Raw genomic sequence first — 17,002 nt, forward strand, 5'->3', positions numbered from 1 at the left:
AAGATAACATTGCCCCAAAGAATAAGAAATTTTAAATAATATATTTGAAACATTAAGATATAAGAAGTCCTGGTAAAAATAATTAGTGATTAATTAATAAATAATAATAGGGCAGGTATGAAATAAATAAAAAATTTTAAAACTAGTAGTTATGAAATAATCAAGTCTATTAAATTTGTTGATAGGAAACTAAAAATCTCACTTTAAAAATGATGTTAAAATTACGTGAGAAGCAGCTCTCAATTTTTTATTTGAATATACATAATAGAGCAAGTTAAAAAGAAAGAAGAAATGGAAATTTTAAAAACACAAAAACTTAATAGATATTGACATACAAGAGAAAAATAAAAAATAAATATTGGGAGTTAAGACACAGGCTAAAAATGTCTAGTTAGTAAGTAAATAAATAATTAAAGGAGAGATGAAGTAATAGAGAAATGTATTCGTAATTTTATCTTAGTACTCTGTAATTATAAAAATAGAATTTGCTCTAATTTCCCATTATTATACTATATTCTAAGTTTCAAATTTGTTTAATTTTGATTTAGACCTTCAGCTAACCTTTCTTGACAAGATGTGTAACTTGAGAATGGATAGATTCACAGGCTTAATGCGTTCCACTCTCTAAAACCTGAAGGGGCTGCCAAACTGTAAGAAGAGTATCCTGTAATTGTCCCAACTGGGGAAGCTTCCAGACCATCAGGATCTCTGATGGAAAGTAGCTGCAACCCTAATACCTCTGGCTTTGTCAGTGCTACTTAATGTAAGGGAAAAATTTGGAAAACTAATCATGAAAAAAATCCATTCTAATTATTTGTTTTTAAAGTAGGTGGAATGAATATCTCTCCTACCCATAATGAGAATACAAATCTTATTTCACAGGTACTAGCATTATCCTAGATTATTAGTCTTTTAATGATATGTGTGTATAATTGACATACATGTCACAAAATATTTTAAAGACAAACATTCAAATCTTAGTACCTCTTCCCTTGCCTTTGGCCAACTCTTGTAAATATGAAGAGGTCATTTGAGTGAGAGAATGTTCTATTTATGTATATAATACCAATGCAAATTATGCTGGGCATAAAAAAAAGAGTATCATCTAATAATAATGTGAATAATTCAAAATGTATCACAATTTTATTTATCCACAACTTTTTTCAGAATAAAATTCTGTAATTGGTCATGTCATCTTTCTTGCTATTTTAATGCAAAGTATATTTATAAATTAGAGAAATTGAAATCTTTATTTGCATTTGAGGACAAAGCAGAATCCAAAATTTGGAACAAGTCATCAAGGCTATCTTATAAGTCCATAAAACTTTGATTTTTAGATTCCTAAGTTCATACATAATAACATTACTATTGTTAATTTTATATTTATAGATATCAAACGTCATACTTATGGGTGCTCCTAGTTTTGGGGAGGATAAACGATATGAAAATCAGGATACAATCAGATTCTTCAATGCCATTTTTATAAAGTTCCTTGAGAAGTTGAAGAAACTATATAGTAGTATGAACCTTGCCTATTTCTTTACCTTTCAATGTAGCTGATAATTCCTTCCTCCCAGCATGATGGTGTAAACCAGAAGACATAATCCCTATAAAAGCATTTCTGAATTGTGAAGCGAACTATAAATAAATTAGATATATTTTCTTGGTGCCTGTTCATTTAGCACCTTGTTATTCCAAAGGAATGGATGTAGAAAGAAAAGTTTAATTTGGAAACATGTTTATTCGAAGCTTCCTGGAGGCCTGAGAAACACAAGGGAGTAGAGTGAACCCACCGGTCCTCAATGGTCCATTGCCTTTCTGCTGTGGCCTGAGGTAACTTGACCCTGTCAGTGCTGGTAGGTTTCCACTCTGACTTCACTAACTTCTTCAGCAGAAGACATGAGAGTACGTTTAAGAAGTCAATCAAACATATCCAAAAAGGAAAAGCACTCTTGCATTTATTTAATTGCTGTATCCTCGGAAATAAAAAAATTCTTTATCATACCCCGAAGGTTTGTTAAGTTTTGTGATTACTCAGATTTTGTTTTCCTAAAAGTATTTGGATTTCTAACTTATCTCCCTGAGCTTATGATTTACTTTTCTGTTTAGCCCCTGGGTCAACCGTATCCTGTTTTATCAGCATTCCAGCTTATTCCTCACCAGGCCTTATGTGTTAAGCATGACTTGAGACACTGAAACCAAAGACTCATGAACTGAATTCTCTCTTTCAGTTCCTAAGGGGCCCCAGCGTGCTACTTCAAAACCAAAAATGTCACCAAGTCCAGAAGCGTTATACACTACACCTGGTAAATGTTTTATTTCATGTTTAAGCCAAACACATTCTATTGCATTCAGCTGTCCTGAAACATGAGAGTTGATATATGTGAGGTCAAGATTTCATTTATGCTGAAATGCCCTGTTGTATCATATGTGGTATGGTTAGGTTATTTCAGAGGTCTCGTGAGAGACCAGTTCCTCTTGTAGGAATTGCTACAAAATTTTACAAAAATTGTAATAATTGCTGTTATTGCAATCAGAAGTTAAAGAACTATGCCAAGGATAGAATGTCTTTCCAAGAACCTGCCGATTCTAACATGCTATACTCAAAATTTTCACCAAACTAAAATATAAAATAATATGGTTTGTTTTTTCTCAACAACAACAACAAAAATGATAACATGGCATTTTATAAATAGAGGTAATGATGTTTAGCAATTTGCTCATAAATTTTTCTGTACTCATTGATTTTTGTCTGTTTTTTTCCCCCTATGAAATTCACCAGGATAGAATTCAGTCACTGAGAGTGAGCTAGAAAGAAAATGTAGATTTTGGCAAGGTGCCCAAATTTTCAAAGTACCTATTATCTTTGGAAATTTCTTATTTGCGGTTGCAACTTTGGTATTTTCATAGTTAGTTTCATGTTTTCAATTAGGCCTTTTTGGTGTGTAAGCTAAAAGAATGAGGGTTTAATTCTAAATGCTTTCTAAAAATTGGGCCCTGTTGTTTAAAGTGATAATTGAGTTAGAGTTCGGTAAAGCAATCATTTTCTTGAATTACTTACTTTAAAATACTGCCAGATTTGGATTAGGGAGAAACCTGACCATGAGCCTTATGAATTTGTTTCCTGATATAATCTTAGAAAACCAAGACAAAAGTAGGTAATAATTCCCCTCATCATTGTTTTGACATAAATGTCATTGTTTTGACATAAATGGGATGAGCTGAATAGAGAATTACCTCCTCAAGTCACACTGTTACTGTCATTGTTTTACATTGCCTTGTGGTCAGTACCATCATCTTCTACAGATTTTATCATTTCTTCCTAAAGCTTATTTTTTCCCCTGAAGTATGTATTATATAATTTTGTTTGTTTAATAGTTCTTTCATAAATTTCCTCCAGAGAAAACATAACCTCACATTGGGATTCAAATCAGGAGTTACCAGAAGTTTGCTATGTACCTGATGGCATATTAGATATCAATGTGTTTTTCCAAGTTTTAGAAACTCAGCACTTTCCTCTTCAAAACCCCCTTAAACTAAATGAGCTATTGATGTGACTAGCAAATTATTTATTTATATTCCATAGATTGTGTTCATATAATAATGCCATGAAGCCATAATTTAATACTATTTTACAACTTCCAGAAGAATTAGAATCTGGGGTAGAGGCCCATGTGAGTCTTTAAATGCTTGTAATAAAGTACAGTGCCTATTCATGGGAAGTGCCTGTCTTTCCCAGATTTGCCCTCATAAAATACTGCAATGCATGTTCAATTCAGTAAATATTGATTGATTTTTATATGCCCAGTTCTACATTTAGGGAAATAGGGATAAAAAGACAATTAGATATGATGTCTGCCATAGAACACAGTGCAGTGAAGAAAACAGGAATATCTATAAATAAGTATAAAATAAGGCAAATCTCAATGATTAGTGAGATAGTGATATAAGCAAAATAAAATAAAACAATACATTCTAAATGTATGAATTGGAGAATACATCATCAAGAAAAAGAGCTTTGAAGCCATTCTTAAAGGATAAGTAGGTATGTAGCTATTGATTTGTAAGGAATCAAAAAGAAGGGTAACAAAGCACTCAGCACTGTTGCTAAACTGCTGGAATTCAGAAGGACTAAATTGCTGGCCATTTTTTTTTCCCTGTGGGCAAGTACAAGATGAGGATGTGAAAAGTCAATTAGACTCAAATGGTTGAGGGTATTTAACATCATGCTGGGTACTTTAAATTTTTTTCTATAGGCAATTAGACATTAAATTGTGCATGCTTTTGTTGTTTTTGTCATGGAGGTGACATAATTGGTTCTGTATTTTAGAAAGACAGTTGTGATTAAAACGTGGAGTATAAGCTGGCAAAAGATTGGTGACAAGAGATCATTGAAGAAGTTTTGCACTAACCTAGAAGGGTGATTATGAATATTTGAACTGATAGTTGTAGGAAAGGGAATAATGCTGAAAGGCCTTTTGGAGATGGAATTGGTAAGACCTAGAAGTGACTGAATGGTATTAGAGAAGGAAGATGCTCTCATTTCTAGCTGGAGCAAGTGGCATATGATATTACCATTAATCAAGATGGAGAATATGGAAGGAGGAACAGAGGCTTGGGTTTATACCTGTTAGGCATACAGGGCTATAAGACTCTCAGGTGGGGATGTCTAACTGGTTATTGAAAATGTTTTTCCATATTTCTAAATGGAAGTCAGGATTTGGGATGAGAATTTAGGAATTATCTTTCTAGATGGTCTTAAATCTTGGATAGCGTCATTCGGTAGAATGTATAGGCTGAGAAAACAAGAGGTCAGAAATCACAGTTACATTTAAGAATTGTGAAGAGAAAGAGGAGTTGCGAGATATTGTTGTCAAAAAAGATCCGAGGGTACCAGAGAGGTTGGGCAGGAAGGGGTCTCAAGAAGGGAAGAGTGGCCAACAATGACGGTAAAATGGGGAGGGGTCAGAAGAGGCTACTGACCTAACAGTGCAGGTCTAGAACCCCATTATTTGTATCATTGGGCTGGATGCTTAGGAATTCAGCAATTTTCAGATTTTAGAAAGGTGAAAGTATATGAACACAATTGATCACAAATATTTTGATAAGTCTGCAGTGAGAAGTATGAATACTACATAGGAATCATAAAAACTGAAAGTGCTTGGATCAGTTCTAGCCACTTTTTGTTGCTGAGTAAATTTTTGCAAAACTATTTTCAGAGCTTCTTTGACTTCAGAACTATGAGCAAGGCATATCCATAGTGGGCTCATGGTTGCAGATTAGTGAATGACAGCCAGACTACAGTGGCTACAGAAGACAGCCAGAGACCAGGAAGCAGAGGCAAATACCAAGTGTTTGATTAAAGAAACGAGAGAGAGATGGTTTGAAAGGGAAGCCAAGGAATGGATTTTTGTTTTCTGGGTTTTGTTGTTGTTTTCAGGATGCTGGACCATTTGAGCAATTGAATAGGTAGAAGGGAAAGAACTCAGGAAGAAATGGAGACATGGATTGATGGTGAGAAATAGGAGATAATAGGAATAATGGAAAATAAAAAGTTTCAGAAGGGAAGGGAGAAAGGGTGTCCAAGAGCACAGGTAATACTTGGAAAGTGGGGCCAGAATAGGATCCTGTTTCCTTTCAGACCAGTGCTAAGGATACATAGCTGAAAAAGGAACTCATAAGTGCCTTCTTGTTAATTTATTTTTTCTTTGAAGTGTTACACTTTATTTAAAAAGAGAGTTAATATAATTGATTGGCCAGTTAATATAAATGTGAATTTGCTTAACATAATTAAGCCTACAATATAATAATGGTAAGTATAAGGAAATCAAAACTGCCTCTCAAATAAATTATCATCATTACTTAGATTGATGAGTTGCCCCCCCGCCAAAAAAAAAAATAGGCAATGTAGATTTTAGGGATTGAGTTCTTGCTCAATTTAGGGTACATATGAAATGTCACATAGGGAAAAGAAAAGAATAATAGCGTGCATTTCTTAGAACTGCAGTGGATCAAGTAGGAGAATGATTCATATCCCTTTCCTGTAAACATTTCTACTTCTTTCCTTTCCACTGATTTCACCTGCTTTAGAAAGTCTGCTGTGGCAGTTTATTAAATCATCACCTCATGGTTAGAAAGAGAAGTGCCAGTTTTAGCAGCTGGAATCCACATTATCCTAGCCTAAATTTCTCAGTAAACTAAAGCAGCAGCAAGTAATGTATTTACAGTATGGTGAATTTATTGGTAGCACATCTTTTCTCAGCTTTTTCTTCCTTCATCCAAGCTCTTCTTTGTATAGTCTAGTACTGTAATTAATTAGGGTGTTTATAAACTCTGGCTTCTTTGTATGTTCATGAATTTTGCAGAGCCAAATCGAAGTACTTTCTCCTTCAACCTCCAAATAAATATTTAGTTTGATTTACAATTGGAAATTCCTCATATTTTAGTGTTTGAATCCCCCAAAGCAAAGATGAAATGTCTAGGATTGTGGTGGATTTTTCTCTAAGATCAGTTCTCCACTGATCATTTTGGAGTTTCCTATTTTCTTTAAAAAAGAAATCTAGATTTTCAAATTCTCCTCAGTGTTACATTTTAGCTCAGAGAAGTTCTGAGAGTCCAAGTTTCTGTTCAATCAACCAAACTCCACAACTGTAATTTAGCTGGTACTTAGTGGCATAGACTAAGAATAGATGTGGCATGCAAGTTAAACTACTCCCAAAAACAATAAAAAGAGAATGTTCATTATATGCTGCCTATTTCTACACTAAAAATAAAGTGGTGCTTGGCTACCTCATAATTCAAAAGCTTTCCCAATCTTACTTCTGAGGCAGAGTTCTAGCCTGAACACTAATTTTTTTTTCCAGCATCATGTAAGAGTCAAGAAAATCACACAGCTTCCCACAGAGACATTGGTATCTATGAAACCTTCAGTGTAATAGGGAAACTTTTCAGTGAGAAAGTGGGCTCAAGGAAGTCTTCCTCACATTGAAACTGAGCCAAATAAGTGTTTTGCCCTGCTCTTGAAATGAGATTTTGGCATAGAAATGGGGTATGAACAATAGGCAAATTTAATATTTTCCCTCATAAGAAATAAGGTATAGGCCAGGGGCAGTGGCACAGCCTGTAATCCCAGCAGCTTGGGAGGCTGAGATAGGAGCATCTCGAGTTTAAAGCCAGCCTCAGCAAAAGCAACATGCTAAGCAACTCAGTGAGACCCTGTCTCTAAATAAAATCAAAATAGAGCTGAGAATGTGGCTCAGTGGTTAAGTGCCCCTGAGTTCAACCTCCCTCCGGTACCCAGAAAAAAAGAAATAAGATATAAAGTTCCCATTCTATTTTGTGAAAATAGAGCCCAAGCATTAAAATTATGCCAGGGACTGATATGAGTAAATCTATTGTTCAGCTGTTTTTGGCTTTCCATATGCACACATGTCAAGCATGAAAGTGTATAACGTATCAAGAGCCCCATCACTAAGGAAGGCAAACTGGCGGCAGCTAGCATTCACTAGCTTGCACAGGCTGGTCTCTAATGACTGGCCAGTTCCTAACGTTTTATTCTCTCCCCACAACAATTGTTTATGCCATTTAAAATGAAACTTTGCCCTCCCCTGAGATATTTCATATTTTTGTCTTTCTTGCTGTTTTCCTCAATATGAAGGCCATTTTATGCACTTTAGCCAAGATAATGTATTTTCTATTGCTGTCAGCAGGATTTGAGCATGAATAATATCAAATGGCAGCTAAACTCTCCAGATGAAAGTTGACTTTCTGTTTGAAATGATCTCAGGGAGACCTAGCTTCTTGGGTTGGGTTTAATTACATTAGTGATTTCACCACCACCCCCATACACACACACTTTTTCTTTTTTCCTTTCCTCAAGTGGGGCTCCAGGGTGAACTGTGACCAACTTTGTTTTTGTTTACTGTCACCAGACCCTTCTCTACACAGTGGCATTTTTGCATTTTGAAGGAGGTGATCTCCTCAGCTTTATCTTAACCATCATGAAAGTACTTTTGCATCCATCATGCTTTCTGGGAAGTGGGTTCTGTTTACAAGAATTACATAGTGTTTTATCATCTTTTTCTTTCAGTTCCGAAAGATGCACTCCTTCCCCATAAACCAGACCCTGAAGTTTCTCAGCATGAATCTGGTAAATTAGTTACCTTATTTTTAGTTATAAAGCATATTTTTTTAAAAAATTATTCTTTTTTTAAAAAAATTATTTTATGGAAGAAGTGAAAAAAATTGTGGATATAAGTATATTTCTCTTTCTTTTTTAAAATTTATTTGAATTAAGTATATATGGCAGCAGAATGCATTTTTGATTCATTGTACACAATTGCAGCACAACTTTTCATTCATGGTTGTACATGATGTAGCATTGCGCCATATGTGCAGTCATACATGTACCTAGGGTAGTAATGTCCATCTCATTCCATCATCTTTCCTGTCCCCAAGCCCCTTCCCCTCCTCTCCTTTCCCCTTTGGCTGATCACAGTTCCTCCATTTTTCCTATGCCCTGCCCCCATAATGGATCCCCATTATGGATCAGAACATTTGGTCTTTGGCTTTTGGTACTGGATTACTTCGTTTTGCATGGTATTCTCCAACTCCAGCCATTTAACTGCAAATGCCATAATTTTCTTTTCTTTTAATGCTGAGTAATATTATATTGTACATCAGTATATTTCTTTGGGGAAAATTTAATCATATAATCTGAAATATAAATGAAGGAATAGTGTATAATAAGTTTATATTACCTGAAAGTGTTTTAATTGAATGAAAGATCATATTAAAATTACAAAACATAATTATGAACTGAATCAACTATTTTACCTCCTTTCAAAATATAAATGTAGCTATGTTTTGACAATGAATATACTTTGAAATAAAAAACAGGTATCTATTCAAGTTTTCCACAAAATGATTGTGAATGAGATATTTAAAGTTTAAGTTTCCTGACTAGCACCTAGAAAGTAGAATTTTCTCAAGTTATAGTTCTTAGAGAATGTTCAAATGATTAAATGAATGCATATAGAAAATATAGAGACTATTTTGACTTTATCAGGTAGGATCTCTCATAAATATGTTTCTTTGATTTGCTTTTGACATAGTTCTACAACCTGTTACCTTTAGAATCGCGCCACCAGAGACAACAATAGGTAATGGTTTTCCCATAATTGCCAACTCTAAATGTTTTCTTTACTACCATCAAGATTGCAGGTCTCTCTCAAATGGTCATAATTGAAACATCGTTCCTTCTCAACCCATCTCATCATTTCATTCTTATCATCACTCTTTCTGAAATAGAGATGCCATGGCTTTCCTGTTATAAAGGCTTTGCTCTGAAGATCAATTTAAGATGGCTCATCACTGAGTGCAACCTCATCTACCTCATTTATCTTCATGATTCCGCCTTACAGTGCCCATCTATTTAACAGTTCCTGCTGGGTTAGTGGTTCTCAGCTGTAGTGTTACAATACGTTAGCATGTGACAAGTTGGAAAGGTACTGTAGAGAAATTATTATTCATACCATTCAAAATGCTGAAAATTGCCAGTGATTTACTTGGTTTTTTTTAATTTTTTTTTTATTGTTGGTTGTTCAAAACATTACATAGTTCTTGATATATCATCTTTCACACTTTGCTTCAAGTGGGTTATGAACTCCCATTTTTAGCCCATATACAGATTGCAGAATCACATCAATTACACATCCATTGATTTACATATTGCCATACTAGTGACTGTTGTGTTCTGCCAGTGATTTACTTGTAAAACTAGAAAAGATATAAAATTATCCTAACAATTTTGTAATTTACTCTGCTCACTTGGGTGGTAGGTAGAGGGTTAGAGCTGTAACTAACAGACCAGAACCATGTCTTACCCTACTCCATCTTGACTAGGTATTCTCATGGAGCTGGTTGAACACAGAATGTCATTTATTATGTGTCCTAAAAAATGGGGAAAATAGCTGAGAACCATTATTCTATTATTCTATAATCATGATCCTGTGAGTTCTATATATACTTAATTTTCTTCTTCATCACTTTCCCTTTTCTATTTAAAATGAAGAAAACTTACATAATACCATTCTGGTGTGGTGCTGGCTTTGAATTAAAAGTTGACAACATTGATACTTTTCTCTTGCAGCTCCTTTAGAGTCACGAGGCATCCCTTTTATACCTATAATTTCACCAAGTCCTAGTCAAGAGGAACTACAAACCACCCTGGGTAAATTTTGTTTTGATATTTCAGTCTAATGAGTAATCTACTTTTTAGAGACTGCCCTTATAGCCATAAGCACAATATGCTTATGGGTTGTTTCCCAACAATAGAAGATCTCTTTTTATCATTATACCAAAAAATACCTGCTTCATTTGATAATTTACATTAACTGTATGTTTGTCCTTCTAATATTCATGCTGATTTTCAATATAAAAATTTCAAGTACAATGAGCCCTTTATATCCATGGATTCCCCATCCATGGATCCAAGTAACCTTAAATCAAAAATATTACCGGGCAAGATAGGGCATGCCTATAATCCCAGCATTTAGGGAGGCTGAGACAGGAGGAATGCAAGCTTAAAGCCAACCTCAGCATAAATGACATGCTAAACAACTCAATGAGACCTTGTCTCTAGATAAAATACAAAATAGGGCTGGGGATGTAACTCAGTGATTGCTCCTGAGTTCAATCCTTGGTACCAAAAAAAAAAAAAAAAATCAAAAATATTCTTTAAAAAATTGTGTCGGTACTAAACAAGAGTTTTTCTTATTCCAAGTTGAATTCACTATGTCAACTGTATAGATTGCATGTACATTATAGTAGGTATTACAAGTAGTATAAAGATTATTTAAAATATATAGGAGGATGTGCACAGGTTATATAAATACTAAGTCATTTTACATAAAGGATTGAGCATCCGTAGTGGAAAGTCCTAGAACCAATCTCCTGAAGATACCCAGGGATTACTATATTCTAAGAAGAAAAGTGTTCTTAGAGCAAAGCTGTACTTTTTTTTTTTTTTTTTCAAAATTTGTGCTGGGTATGGTGGTGCATGCCTGCAATCCCAGTGGCTCAGGAGGCTGAGGCAGAAGGATCATAAGTTCAAAGCCAGCCCCAGCAACTTAATGAGGTCCTAAGCAACTCAGCAAGGCCCCAAGCAACTCATTGCTCAGTAAGACCCTGTCTTAAAGAAAATACAAAAAAGGCTGGGGATGTGGCTCAATGGTTAAGTGCCCCTGAGTTCGATCCTCCAGTACCCCGCCCCCCATCCCCGCCCAAAAAAAAAAAAAAAATCTGACCAAAATCAGACAGCTAGTGTCAAAGCCAGGCTTAGAAACTTCATTCTTAGTCACTAGAACTCCCAGAAGAAGCCCAGTGTTACACATGGCAATGAGTGTGGTGGAAAAATGAGACTACCCCAGGCATCAGGAAGGTGTCACCGAGAAGTTGACACTGACACTGGGTGCTCAAGTTGAAAGGAGAGTTCAAGAGGCATAGATCCAAAATGTCCTTTAAGTTAAAGACAGATGGGAAAGAGGCTCAGGGCAGGAACAGCAGCTAGACTGCTCTACCAAGCATGCAGAAGCAGGGTGAGTCAGGAAGTCTTGGTCGTATGAGCTGAGTCAAAAGACTCAGATATGTTCATTGTATAGGAAACTGATTTTGCCTGAGTCATGGCTAAAAATGAACCAAAAAGAAAAAGTTTCCAGTCCATGCATGTGGGTTCCTTTGTCCTGTGTTTGCTGTGTCCTACACGGCTGTGTTTTAGCCAGTGGTCTTATCCCCCACAACAACCTTCATCCCTTTTCAAGTAAATCCATCCTTCATGTGTGTCTGTTGAAAGGAAGTGACTGAACACATTTCTAATGTCTTTAAAATATTAAAATTGAATGAGAAAATATATCCTTATTGTTACCAAATGCTCATCTGTTCTAGCATATGCTTGGAAAAGAAAAAAAAGTACTTTTCAAAAACGACCACAAGAAATACTTCCTAGTTTTTAAATGTGTCTTGGTTTATTGAAGGAGGAACCATCACCTGCCAACTATCATAAGTATCTTCCTTGTGAGCAGACTCAAGAGAATAAAAACTGGGTCAAGAAGGCAGTATATTACTTACACCAAGTATTTCCTTGGATCCAGTATATGGCAAAGTGAACAATGTAATTTGTTATGTCATTATGATGTAAGAATTTTAAGATAATACCAGATAGAAAGATTATCATACTTACTTTGTCAGAAGTGTGTCTGAATGTCAATAAAGATACACTTTTTTTTCACATGAGGAAAACAGAAGAATGTTTATTCTTATATGGTAAAAATATACGTATTTTCATATGACCTAATTTTTTCCTAGCTCAGCTAAATAATTTGAAGAATTTTTGGAGTCGAAAGATAAATATACAGTTAAAGGACTTTCATACATAACTACATTTAATAGTTACATGTGGGGTCATAAAACAATGATCCTGAGCTAAAATCTTTTGGAACTTTTTATAGTAATCATTAAAATAATAACACAAGGCAGTCAATATATTAAGAATTATTAAAAATGTACCATTAACTGAATTGTCATTATAAAGCATCTTTTTGAATAGAATTCACCCTTCCATCATTGCATGGGGCGGAAAAGAGCATGGATGGTTGTTGCTGTTGTCACTTTCACTGTGATAATCATTTCAGATGAGGTATCTTACTGTGTTTCTCCCCAGAAGAAACAGACCAGACCACCCAAGAGCTCTTCACAACTAAGATTCCAAGAACAACTGAATGGGCAAAGACAACTCAGGGTAATACTATTTCCCCACCTCTGGAGAATAACATTTCCTTGTGTTTTAATCAAGAATGAAATTTTCTTTTCAGGAGATATTTTCTCATCCCAGCCTGTTACTTGCCTTTTTTCGTTTTAAAGGTAGAAGACATCAGCCAAATCAGAATGCTTAACTGAGTATCAGTTGAATGCAGGGAAGACAAATTCTTAGTTGAAGCTTTATTTCCAATGTGTCATCTACTGCTTGATGCAATAATAATGAAAGCTCTCAGGGTTTTTCTTCCTTTTCCCAATTAACCTTAATGGGCCTCATTATTCCTTGCTTCAACTTCGTGTGTCACATTAATCAATAAGAAGAAAACTTTATTATCTCCTCCTTGCCTTTTCTTTCCCATTACTCTTTTCCTCCCTATCATCCATCTCTCCTACTTGATGAAGCATATGGATATTGCATCCTAAGGGGGAAAAAAAAACTAGTTTTGTGGGTATTTATTTTTCGTATTGATACAGCACTTACTGACCTTCATTGACAGTACGTCTGTTGGCAGTGGAGGGCAAACAACATACTGTTCAGCTACAATGGACCAATCAAATTTTACAAATTTGATCATCTTCATTTCTGTGAGCTATGTCAGCTTTGTATACACATATCTCTTGTACCCCCTTCTTGTCAGCTCATTGAATTTGGTTTTTGTTTCAGTACTGGGGATTGAAACCAGTGGCACTGTGCCACTGAGCTACATTCCACCCCTTTTCATATTGGGTCAGGGTCCCACTAAGTTGCCAAGGCTGGCTCTGGATTTGCAATCCTCCTGCCTCAGCCTCCCAAGAAGCTAGAATTACACATATCCTCCTGAGTCACTGGGGTTACAGTGAGAAAAGAAACTATTCATAAGGAAAAAATCTTTTTTTTTAATGATGACAGTATTAAAACATCCAAGGAGTTTTTCTGTGACTTCCTACTTGGGGGAATGAACTCACCTACACAAATCTCTGTTTTATCTTCATGCTCTCAGAAGTCTCTTCTTCCTTATGTTTTTTTCTATTCTACTTGGGTTATAACCCTTGGGGTTTCCATTGTTGCTGTGTTGTTGTTGCTTTAATGACTCTTTTGCCCATCTCTATTAAATGGTATGAAGCCAAAAGCAAACTTACTTAAGGAGTTGAGAAACAAGTTTATTTTACCCCTTATCAATCCAAATTTGAGGGGGTCAATTCGTGAATGAACTTTGATATAACAATAATAAATGATAACAATAAAAAATCTAATTATAAGGTACATACTTTTTCAGAGGGACAATGTTTATCATAAACAAATATGACTAAGACTGTCCAGGGTGCACGCATTTCCTTTAAAATCTCTAAATCTTGTTTGTTTGGTTTAGCTTTTTATTATGTCTTAAATTTTCACTATTTATTAAATTTGAACTTAGTAACCTTCTATTTATTTACAAATATACACAGAAGTCAGAAGCATAATATAACAATAGCCCCCTCACATCCCCATTACCAGCTTTAACCATTAACAGCAGATGGTCAATTCTACTACATCCACATTCCACCCTGATTTTAGTGGTCTCCCCCACTTCTGTTTTTGCAAATCTCTTTAATGTCTTACTTAATAGATGTTTGCATTCTCATAACCTAGCACAATGTTTTTGCAGCAAAATATATAAATATTTACAATAAGCAAGATAAATAAAGACATTCATTTAGCTCAGGCCATGTTGCCAAACATGAAAAACATTTTAGCTTTTGAAAGCTTCACAGATTTTTTTTTTAGGGTCAAGGATGAAAAATCATAGGCCTGCTCTTTTGTTGCTTGGCTTTGACTGTAATGGGAATGTCAATACTGTGTCATCATTACTAATATGTGTGGAATTTTTATCAAATTCCTTCTAAAATATTTTATTAGATATGAATTCTACCGATTATTCTGTATCTGTGGAGGCTCTTATATAATTATATGGATTATCCTATTAGATTTATACAAGGTGTTCTATTTTATTTTATTTTTTATCATGTACTGAGGATTCTTAGTTTGAGCTTCAACTGTGCTGTCCCATGATTCATGCTTCTTTGGATTTGTGCCCAGAATCTTTAGAGTGGACTCACCTGGGATCTATTTGTAGACAACAAAGAACAGGAGGAAATAACCCATCTTCAGGGATGAGAGGAGCATCCACACCTAGGCCATTCCAATAATCCCGTTTGAGAGTTGAGGGTCAACTTTGATAAAGGTGTGCTGCGTCACCTCGTAAGCATGTGCCCGAGCACCTCAAGAACAGAAGATGGTACATCACTATTGAAAGACATGGAGTAGAGATGGAATCGTTCCCCTTTATCCATGTGGCTTTGTGGTCTCCAAGCCCTCAGCTGTGGTGATCCTTGTACCCTCAGCATGAGCCCACGAGTAGAATCTCCAACACTTTTTCCTGTGGCAGCCTCCCTCCCTGCGGTGTCTACTGAGACAATTTTCCTGCAGGGTGCTGTAACTCCTTTCCCTTCCCCTTCTTGTCTCAGCCCACTGTAGGGGTCCACCTAGCCAGGGACACTGTGGAAAATTCTTATTGTTTCAATTTCAACCCTGAATCCCTCCCCTACCCAGGGAAGGCCATGTTCTCTCTCCTTTCACCCTGTAACTGGGCAGAGCATGGGTTCTTCAAAGTGTGCTCCTGTGATTGCTGTTTATTTTGACGTTGTCTTCATACAGTGTTTTTAACTTTAATATGGATTTTCATAAAATTCATATTTAGATATGAAGCCACCTTTGTATACTATTTATTTTTATTATAAGTCACTAAAACAATGTGGCAATGTCTATGCAGGTACATTATCATAGTTCCTTTGTCTTTCTTTCTTTTTTTTAGTTTAAAATTGAAACCCTAGAACAGTTTTCTCAAGGCCATGCTATATTTGGTTGAGTAACTCTTAGCTTATACTTATATTGTATTTCAGCTCTTATTTAAAAAGTGAGTTCTAGATTTAAGACAAGAGACAAACTAGAACAAAAGCTCTGATCCCATAGCTGATTATTTTTGTGCTCTGCTCTGATCTCTTTCCTATCCGAAGTTTTAATATTCATATATTTTCTAGAATGACACAGAACCATGATCCTTGTATTTCTTTTAAACAAAAACAATTGAATATTCAAAGGGATTTATATGAAAAGCTGAAATAGGTTAAATTGACTGCCACTTCTACCACTTTCAATGAAAATTGAAAAAAAAAAAACCATTAGCAAATTATCATCAGGTATTCTAAGGTCTGTGGGAATTAATTCTGTTTTTGGGAGGGCGTACTAGAGATTGAACTCAGGGGCACTCAGCCACTGAGCCACATTCCCCGCCCTATTTTGTATTTTATTTAGAGACAGGGTCTCACTGAGTTGCTTAGTGCCTCTCTTTTACTGAGACTGGCTTTGAACTCACAATCCTCCTGCCTCAGCCTCCTGAGCCACTGGGATTATAGGCATGTACTACCGCACCCAGCAGAATTTATTCTTTATAACATTTTTAACATGTCTTCATTCTGGTCTCTACCCTTAGGAAGGCCCAAGCTGAGCCACCAGAGAATTTCAGGATGCCTCTGCTGTTGTTGGCCTGCAGCGTGGCAAAATCCTGCTCATCACAGTCTTTACATTGGAAGCTTATGAATGAAATATATTATAGTCTATTTTGCAGGTGTATTTTTTTTTAGCTCAGTAGGCAAAGCATTGCTGATTTATGGTTATATAAATACCCACTCAAAATGTGACCAAAATCATCAAAATGATGTAACCTACATACATAGTTTACAAGAAAATTTTTTCCAGTCTTAGCTAAAACATTACCAAGAAAGTTGTTGGCAGTAGGCAGCATGCAGTATGGGGGCACAGTGGGCAAGTAGAGAAGAACCCAGGTGGGAATGACCTATTACAGAATGAATGCACACTTTAAAACTTTAGGAAGTGAAATATTTCAGTGTCTTCTTGCAAATGTGCCTACTTACAATGATCAGCCATTTATTCATTCAGCAAGGCTTTATTAGGTGTCCTACATTTGCGGGCCCTCCAAAACAGGGGCAGAGAATAAGCAGGTGGTATGTTGGTCTCATGTCTTGCCCAAATTCTCCCTCCTTGCTTACCTTTCCTTTATGGGTAGGACACCAGACATCATTTTCTTTCATTCCTACATATAGCATTGTGGATGACACTCACTGTATATTCATTTCAGAGTTCATGAGC

General features: G+C 35.7%; 1 protein-coding gene across 6 annotated transcripts in view; it reads left to right on the forward strand.

Annotated features, from left to right (window-relative positions):
- The window catches only part of Abi3bp (ABI family member 3 binding protein), a 242,906-nt gene that overhangs the window by 177,477 nt on the left and 48,427 nt on the right, over positions 1 to 17,002 (forward strand). For 4 of the 6 annotated variants that reach the window (XM_071615402.1, XM_071615406.1, XM_071615404.1 and 1 more), the window contains 5 exons: positions 2,232 to 2,306; positions 8,090 to 8,149; positions 9,114 to 9,161; positions 10,151 to 10,231; positions 12,719 to 12,796. In XM_071615402.1, the coding sequence (XP_071471503.1) occupies positions 2,232 to 2,306; positions 8,090 to 8,149; positions 9,114 to 9,161; positions 10,151 to 10,231; positions 12,719 to 12,796 (342 nt within the window). The remainder of the gene's footprint in view (positions 1 to 2,231; positions 2,307 to 8,089; positions 8,150 to 9,113; positions 9,162 to 10,150; positions 10,232 to 12,718; positions 12,797 to 17,002) is intronic. The other 2 variants (XM_071615403.1, XM_071615405.1) reach the window with 2 other exon arrangements.

This window comes from Marmota flaviventris, chromosome 8, assembly GCF_047511675.1.
Source record: "Marmota flaviventris isolate mMarFla1 chromosome 8, mMarFla1.hap1, whole genome shotgun sequence".
In the NCBI taxonomy this organism is placed as follows: domain Eukaryota; kingdom Metazoa; phylum Chordata; class Mammalia; order Rodentia; family Sciuridae; genus Marmota; species Marmota flaviventris.